The sequence below is a fragment of the Podarcis muralis genome, chromosome 7, assembly GCF_964188315.1.
Source record: "Podarcis muralis chromosome 7, rPodMur119.hap1.1, whole genome shotgun sequence".
In the NCBI taxonomy this organism is placed as follows: Eukaryota; Metazoa; Chordata; class Lepidosauria; order Squamata; family Lacertidae; genus Podarcis; species Podarcis muralis.
Genome location: NC_135661.1, coordinates 62153074 through 62162261, shown reverse-complemented (window position 1 = coordinate 62162261; position 9188 = coordinate 62153074). Strand labels below are relative to the sequence as shown.

The following is a 9188-nucleotide window of genomic DNA, read 5'->3' as shown; positions in this document are numbered from 1 at the left end:
CCGTTTTTAATGGCATGTTTGCAAATTGCCTTCAGACATATGTAAAAGGTGATTCATTAAGTAACAACAGCAGCAACTCAGTACTTGATGGCAATACATCTCCAGGTTTTCTAACAGGGAATGGAGATGCTGGGGTTCAAACCTGGGGATCTTTCTGCATGCTGAGTGTGTGCCCTACCAATGGGCTCAGCTCTTCCTATCTAGATCAGGACTGTCTAGGCTGAGTGGCATGCAAGGCAGATGCTCTAGTCTACAGTGAGCTATAAAGGTAAAGGGACCCTTGACCATTAGGTCCAGTCGTGACCGACTCTGGGGTCGCGCACTCATCTAGCTCTATAGGCCGAGGGAGCCGGCATTTGTCCGCAGGCAACTTCTGGGTCATGTGGCCAGCATGACTAAGCCACTTCTGGCGAACCAAAGCAGCGCACAGAAACGCCATTTACCTTCCCACCGGAGCGGTGCCTATTTATCTACTTGCACTTTGATGTGCTTTCGAACTGCTAGGTTGGCAGCAGCAGGGACCGAACAACGGGAGCTCACCCCGTCGTGGGGATTCGAACCGCCGACCTTCTGATCGGCAAGTCCTAGGCTCTGTGGTTTAACCCACAGCGCCACCTGCGTCCCTTACAGTGAGCTATAGCCCTTCCTAAACCTTGGAGGCAATATTAGGCTGGAGTGCTGCTGATCTCTTTGCAGAACCTGCTGTCAATTTACATTCCTTTATGTTCTACTCATCTATTTCCAACCTACCTAGCAAAGAAAGGCACTCAAGACTCGTGTTTTCCTAGCAGGCTTTTAGTTGTTGATTGTCATTATGATTTTTGGTAGGCTCCTGGTGCTGCTGTCCTCTTGTTCCGTTGATGCTGCTATTTATTTCTGTACAGTGGACGCTCGGGTTGTGAACGTGATCTGTGCGGGATGCACATTCGCAACCTGCAGCATTTGCAACCCGCAGCTGCACACGCGCGGGTTGCGATTTGGCGCTTCTGCACCAAATTTAGTGCATGCGCAACTGCCAGAACCCGGAAGTAACCCGTTCCGGTACTTCCGGGTTTTGGCGGGTCCGTAACCCAAAAAAACACAACCTGAAGCGTTTGTAACCAGAGGTATGACTGTATTTTATTCATTTCTGTTGCATTACATGGAGTTTGTTAGCCACTTTGAATGTTTCCTATAGACAAGCAGCTTGCCGAAGCCATTGAAATAAACAGGCTCCTTGTAAACTGTCCCCTCTCTAACAGCAAACTAGAGTGGCTGAGTGTGCCTAACAGTTTGTAAGCAAAACAAGGCCACCCAAATTAAGGGGGTGGTAAATACAAAGACAGAAGACTGGAAATTTAAACAAAAACGTGAGACTTCGCCAAACAGCCTGACAAGTATTTCTGAACCTGCAGGTGTCAAACTGTGATGTATTAGTAGAGAAAATAAAATGAAATGAATGGGGTGTTTCACTGCCTCTGATGTAGACCATGACAAGCCAAGTGGACCAATGGCCATAGAGGAAGGGCCTTAACCAAGAGGTAGAGCCTCTGCCTTGCATGCAGAAGATCCTAGGTCCCTGGCATCTTTAGGTAGGGCTGGGAGAGACTCCCTGCCTGAAACTCTGGAGAGCCACTGCCAGTCAGTGTGGACACTTCAGAGCTAGAATGCAAGATCTGACGCAGTATTAGGCAGCTTCTTCTGTTCTTGTGATTTCATAGTTGGACTGCAGCTGCAGAAAGACAGTTAAAGGGAAGATGTGAGCTTTGATTTTGGAAGTTTCCTTGATAGTTTCTTCCTTTCTTTTTCTTTCCAAGATTCAATTAATTGGAGCCCCCAGAGCAGAGATTTCTCCCTCTCTGCACCGCCTTTCCTAGAAGGGTCACATGGAGTACAGCTGCCCAGGGGAGGAAGGGGTGGGGGGGCCCACAAGTGCCCCCCCCCCTTGCAGGGGAAGCTGCTGCGGAGGAGCTGACAAGGCTGTCAGGGAGGCAAGCCCCCTCGGGATCTCCCCCACTCCCAATTTCCCTGCCTCTGTGCCCCTAATTGGCTAATTAGTGCTTGCTTTGTTTCGAGCTGGTGCTTTTGGATGAGAGGCTGGGGACTCTCAGGGAAAGAGACAGATTGTCACACTGCCCTCCCACACGTTTGATCCGTTGCCTGGCCCTGCTGTGCAGAGCGCAGCAGCCGAGGAGTGTGGGGCAAATGACAGCAAGGCCCAAGCCTCTTCTGCACACGCAGTAGAATAGTGTGGGGCAGTGGAGTGGTGGGACTGTAGAGTCCCGAGGGGATGGAACAAACTGCGCCGCTTCAGGGTTCCTGACAGGGCCTCAAGTTCCTGCACGCTCCCCCATGCTACTCAAAGCTCCCTGCAAGTAGAAAATTAGTGTGCCAGGGACATAGCTGGGTTGGATCCTATTTCCCTGAGGTGCTAGCTTTTTTTACTTGCACTTTGGGGTTTTTTTGAGGGGGTGGGGGTGGGGAAGAGGCATTTCAAAATAGAAACCCCCACTTACTGTGTGGAGCAGTATATATAGTTCACCCCATCAACTCAATAATTCCTCTAGCTTGTTCCGCCCCATGTGTAGACAGGGCTTCAGATAGCTATCCAAGGCACTGACTGAGGTGATAATTCTTCCTCAGGAAGAACTCTGAGGTGATAGGTTGTCTGAATGCTTTGACACGGTGTGGCACTAATGTGTCACGATGTAAACTCTTTGCGCTTCCTGAACAGGGACAGCTGATAAAATACGGCTCAGGAGTCTAGTCACGCAAAACCACACACTAACCAAATTCACCCACAAATAGCATCCGGAAAGACCATTTTAAGAGAGCACAATATAACACAAAGAGGTGGGGGGGCCCTACCAGGGCCACCCACAGAACCCCCCTTTTTGTTTTAACATTGAGCTTGCTGGAAACCACAAGAGGGGAGAGTGCGCTTGAGCTCAGGTCTTGCTTGTGCGTTTCCCACAGGGGCATCTGGTGGGTCATTGTGAGAACAGGATGCTGGACTACATGGGCCACTGGCTTTGTTCCTGCAGGAAGTTCTTATGTCCCTTTTATTGTGCATTGACAATGATTTGTTCTCATGATGCTATCAGAGGGGTCACACATGATTGCGCTTTCAGTATTATTTGCACCTGCGAATGTTTGGGGGCAGTCGCACTGCTTCAGTGCATATCCCATTAACTTCCGGCTGGAATTTTGCAACTTTTCATACCACAAAAGTTCTGGTTTATTTTTGTCCCGCTTTGGTGTATTACAGCCCCTCTGGTGTTAGCATAGAGGAAGTGTTGCAGGACAAACGAAAGCTATTTGATACCTGTCTGCGCAGAAGAAAGCCCCATTAAAAGCCAATGTCGTGGTTAGAGTTCAAAAGCAGGGCAGTGGAAACCCAGATTCCCATTCAATCATTAACCTCACTGGATGGCAGGGCCATCAGCAGTGAGGGCAACCGCACTGGGGCAGAGATGCAAGAGCAGGGCTGGGTGGGGCAGATCTGCTACCCAAGGCAAATGGCTTCACCTCGCCTTGTGGGATGCCCCTGCTGGATGATACATATACAGTATACTGTGGACTTGATGCAACACAGCTTGCCCAAGAAAACACACTCCCCCCTGGGGATTCTTCTGACCCTCCCAAGCAAATTGAGGGTGGCTGGAGGGGGGAGCATGAAGAGAAATCCCATTGCACTGGCTTCTGCTAGTGCAATGATTTACTTGAATACAGCCCCAATACATTTAATGCACATGGCTTCCCCCAAGGAATCCTGCAAACTTAAGTTTACCCCTCACAGAGCTACTGTTCCTGGCACCCTTAACAAACTACAGTTCCCAGGATCCTTTAAAGAAGCCATGCGTTTTAAATGTATGGTGCAAACACAGCAGCTGAACCTACCTCACAGGGTTGTTGTGAAGACAGAATGTTGAGGGAGGAGAACCTTTGTTTCACTGGATGAAAGCTGTAAATATAAGAATGACAGGCTTTGGAATAGAGATGCCTTTGGCAGCCTTAGCCCATTAACCATAGTTTTCATCAATCAAACCTGTCTAAGGTTGTGTTTGATTTAAAGAATAAGAGGGTGTCTGCCATCCACTAATTTACAAACAAAAGAAAAAGAAATAACATTTTTTAAAACACAAAAATAAAACATCTGCTGTTCTAGCAAAGGGGGCGCTTTTAGATCAAAATATTTAACCATCAACCAGTCTCATAGATACATTCATTCTACGTTGCAACGTTCCTTAAAATAAACAGGGAAATCAAACTGCACATTGGTTAGTGAAAAGCCTTCCACGACCTGTAGTCCGATTTTTTGTACTACAACTCCCATCAGGCCGTGTAAACAAAGCCAATAGGCATTACGTATAGTAACGGTAGTCCGAAAGGTCTGGCGATCGCTACGATAAGGAAGGCTCCATAACCCGATGCACGTTTCACCGGGGAGTCAGACCCACTAAACTCAGCGGGGCTTACTCCTGAATAGACACGTATCGGATTGCACTCTGATGTTGCGATCCTATGCATGCTTCCCAAGGCTAAGTCCCACAGGATTCCCATGGGGCTTAAAGCTGAGTAAATAATTGCAGCCTCACTACCAAAATAAATAAGGAAGTTCATTTGCAAATTTATACAGATGTAATTGGTGAAAACCCTGTGATCAATAGACTTCACAATCACAACCTTATCCATTTCACTACTTTCTCTCCCCCCTCTTTTAAAGTAAATAAGACATATACATCACTCAATTAAACAAACACACCTCCAGGCGGTTTATATAAAATCTAAAATATTCATAATAAAATGCCGATAAAACCAACGCTTTTGAAACAACACAGTGGGATTTTTTCTTTCAGCAGGCACGTATCCGATTGCATTAAAAACGTAGATAGCCCTGTCGACCCGTTAGAAATATCAGATATCATCTGAATTATAGTAACACCATAAAGGTGGTGGTACGTTTGCACTGCGAGGCTGTGCGCCGCAGAGAAGAGGTTCTGAGGTTCAACCAGGTCCGCCCGGTGGAGCCCCGATTCCAGCGGCCGTTTCGGGCTCGGCTCCGCTTCCTCTCCGGCCGGCCTGGTCTCCTCCTCCTCGAGGGCCGCCAATGAGCGCCGGCGGGAGGAGAAGCGCGGCGGCCAATGGAGCTGCGGCAGGAAGCGAGCGCCAGGGCCGGGGAAGGAGGCGGCGGCCAGGCAGGGCGCACGGCGGCGGCGCGCCGGATCAAGTCCAAGCAGGACGGGAGGGCGGCCTGGCTCAGTGGCGGCGGAGGTGAGTCGGGGGCTCAGTGGAGCGGCGTCGGGAGCAGGAGGGGAAAGCAGCCGGCGCCCTCCGTGCGCGCTCGCGTTGGTGCCAGATGGACACCCAGGCTTAGGGTCCCCGGCCAGGTGGTTCCGGGGTGCGCAGGGTGGGGGACCTGAGTGTGCTGAAGCCGACGCTGGTAACCCCAGATCCCAGAGGCCGCTCCCATGGCATCGCTGTGGCCCAATGGGGGAAAGAGTTGGGCCTTAGGAGTTTGGCGAGACTGCAGTCGGTGGGGTGGGTGGGTGTTTCGGAGGTGGGGTGTGTGCAGGGCCGGATTTAGGTTTGATGAGGCCCTAAGCTACTGAAGGTAATGGGGCCCTTTAAATGTCCAGCTGTCCTTTGTCAACAACAAATTGTCACTGTTTTTTGTGTTGAATATATGCTATGTGGTAATTTATGGACCTAATAGGTATCTAAAGCCATTTGCACATAACAAAATATGTTATCAAAGTAATTTAGGGAGCCGGCTAGCAGGCGTGGCCCATTACTTACATCATATGAGCCTACACAAAACACTATTGCTGTATGTAGGTTTTATTTTAATTGCTTTTTATCTTATATTTTGAAAATGTACATCTAGGTTTCCCCCCCTTTAAATTTTTTTTTGGGCCCCCAAGAGAGTGGGGTCCTAAGCTATAGCTTGTTTAGTTTATATGTAAATCCGGTACTGGGTATGTGTGTAGGGGAGGTGGATTCAGATGGCGCTGAAACACTTTGGAAGTGAGCAAGAAGCTCCTCTGCTGACCTTGCCAAGTCCTTTCTCCCCCCCTGCAGGGACAACGTGCAGGGTTAGGGTTCCCCTCCCCGCTTCCCACCCAGAAGTCCTGGTGTGGATGAGGTTGGACTGGAAACCCCTCATTCTGGCCACCTTAATCTGGCAACCCTGAGAGATCGTTGGATGGAAGAATTATTTTAACTGTAGCTGTTTTTTTAATAGAATATTTAAACTATTCTAGAATGTCCTTTGCTTTTTGTGTTAGGTGCCTCCTTGGGGAGGAAGGGCACAATATGAATTCAGTAAATAAAGAATCCCACAAGTGCATTTGAAGTGCTATGATGCCACTTTAAAAAAAAGGAAGTTATGGCTTCACCCAAAGAATTCTGGGAATTGTAAGGAGTTGTTAGGAGATCTCAATCCCTCCCCCCCCATTCCCCCCACATAGCTGAAATTCCTAGAGTTCCCTTTGAAGAGGGATTGACTGTTAAACCGCTCTGTAAATTGTAGGTCTTTGAGGGGAATAGGGGGTCTTCTGGCAACTCTTTGCACTCTTAACAAACTACAGCTCCCATGATTCATTGCAGGGAGCCATGACTGTTTAAAGTGTATCATAGTGCTTTAAATGCATAGTGTGAATGTGGCCCCGGAGTTATTCGGAAGGAAAGGCCTTCTACTGAAGCCTTGACTCAAGTTAAGGGGAAGAATCCTGATAAGCCTTAGTAGGACAGAGTTTGCTACCCTAATGTAAACTTGTGGAAATCCATTCAACTCTGTCCCACAAAACTGTAGAGTGCTTAAATTTTTGGTGGTAAATATTTTATTCTTAAACAGTAAATTTCTTTGGTTAAGTAGGCATGTTGCTGCTGCCTTCTTGGGGAATCCTAAACTGGCAGAGTTGAGAACCAGTGTAAGCTACCAAAAGATCTAATCAAGTGAATTTGTGTGTGTGTGTGTGTGTGTGTGTGTGTTTGATTGATACTTGAGGATTAACCTATCTGAATGTGTGAACAGCCTTCTTGAGAAGAGGTGGGCTTGGCCAGGTGCCAGCCAGATGCTTCAGACCAGCCCAGAAGGAGGGCAGGAAGATGCATTGAACAGCTTCTGTATGTTTGTGAATTACGAGTTATGCTGGAGATGGTAATTCTGCTCTAGATAAATAAATTCATTTTTATTTCCAGCTCTCTGCAAACTGCGAGGCCAGGGTGGGTGACAGCACTTCAAACAGCAATCAAGTAAAAACAAGAGAGTCTTGTGGCATCTTAAAGGCTTAATTGTATTATCAATCTCTATTATCTGAGTGCCAGATACGGATACAGGGAAATGGCATCATCCGCATGCAAGAGGGAGGGACTAGGCTGTCTTTGGGGGACCCAAAAGTTTTCAGAAGAACCAAAAAAAAAAAAAAAAAAAAGAAAAGAAAAGAAAAAGAGGGGGAAAACCATGGGGAACGCCCCCGCCCCAAGTATCCTAGTGAAGGCTGAACACGCTTAGTGGGCATGGAATGCTGGTTGACCGTTGAGGGTGGGAAACTGTAAAGGAGCAGGGATAGAATATCCTGGAAGAAGGTGTAGCTCTCCACAGTGCAACCTTTTGTTGCAGGTTCATTTGTAGAGTTAATTTTTTTAAAGAACAATCAGGCTGTCCTTGTTTGTCCTACTCCCCCGGAATCCAACTCTGACCATAAAAATACCCATTGATCTATGAAAATGGCTGCTTAGCCCCTGCTATTAAAAGCCAGCACCAGGAGCACCACCAAAAAGTATTTGTAGAGATTGCTTAAGCTCTCATTCCTTTTACGTCTAGAACAGTGTTTCCCAACCTTGGGCCTCCAGCTGTTTTTGAACTACAATTCCCATCATCCCTGACCACTGGTCTTGCTAGCTAGGGATGATGGGAGTTGTAGTCCAAAAACAGCTGGAGGCCCAAGGTTGGGAAACACTGGTCTAGAAGACAGGATCTGGATAAGAACGCTTAACTCACATGCTCTCCTTTCATGTCTGCAGGACCCGCAGGAGCCATGTGGCCGGTTCTGTGGGCAACAGTGCGGGCCTACGCCCCTTACGTCACCTTCCCTGTGGCCTTTGTGGTCGGGGCGGTGGGCTACCACCTTGAGTGGTTCATCCGTGGCCAGCCACCCCCTCAGCCACCTGAGGATGAGAAGAGCATCTCGGAGAGGCGCGAAGACCGCAAGCTTCAGGAGAGTGCAGGAAAGGACCTCACCCAGGTGGTCAGCCTCAAGGACAAGCTGGAATTTGCTCCCAAAGCTGTGCTCAACCGGAACCGTCCTGAGAAGAACTAGCAGAGCTGTCCTGTTTGACGGGTGGGGATTTTGATTGGTTCCATGCGGTCTTGATTGTTAGTTTCCTGGTTTTGTCATTTTTTGAGCCCACCGAACCCAGCCAATGACTTCTCCACCAATCTCACCAGCTTCATCCTACTTTTGCTTCCATTGGAGGATTGCTGAAGCCACTGAGATCCATTGGAGGTGGAGGGCAGACTTTGTGACTCTGCACTTCTTGCCTTGGCAGCAGAATGACCAATTCTCCTTGGAGGTTATCGGTCAAGAGATGGAACTACCCCTGCAGTCTTTGGCGAAGGTTCAGCCAGGACAAGGCAGGATCCCCTTTCTCTTGCCATATGCTGGCAAAGGCAGGATTTCACTTTAAAAGAGCACCTCTGAAATATGGTACCACCCCCCTCAATCCTTGCTTTGGTGCCCTTGGAGACCACTTTAGGATGAGGGACCTTAAAGATTGTTCAACACTTCTGGGTGCTAGAGGAGCAGTAACTGCCACATGTCGTGGCAACTGAGCTCCACACTGCTGCTACTTGGGCAAAGATACATCTCTTTTTCTGAGCAATTTCCATGTGCGGGATTTGGGGAGGTGTGTTTGTGTGTGTGTCTGCTGACTTCTTGGACATGGGCCTGCTGTTGAAACTGAAAAATAATAATAAATAGTTTGGAAAATATCAGGCCTTTTCATTTCCTGTAGGTAGCTGACCATTGGCTGTGTTGGTTAAGGTTGCTGGAAGCAGCAGTCCTACTATATCTGGAGGGTCAGAGTCAAAGTAAAAAGAGCAATGTTAGGCGTGTGTGGGAGGGATGGGAAGGGAAGAAGGGAAGAGGGATAGTGTGGAGGTGGAGAAGCTGTGGCCCTTTAGGTCACTCCCAGCCAACATAGTT

At 48.3% G+C, this 9188-nt stretch overlaps 1 protein-coding gene across 1 annotated transcript; it reads left to right on the top strand.

Moving 5' to 3' along the window:
- Positions 1–5129: 5129 nt before the first annotated feature.
- SMIM12 (small integral membrane protein 12) lies at positions 5130–8974 on the top strand. The gene is made up of 2 exons (XM_028738971.2): positions 5130–5253; positions 8008–8974. The coding sequence occupies exon 2, from the start codon at positions 8022–8024 to the stop codon at positions 8301–8303; it is 282 nt and encodes a 93-aa protein (XP_028594804.1). The 5' UTR covers positions 5130–5253; positions 8008–8021; the 3' UTR covers positions 8304–8974.
- Positions 8975–9188: the final 214 nt, after the last annotated feature.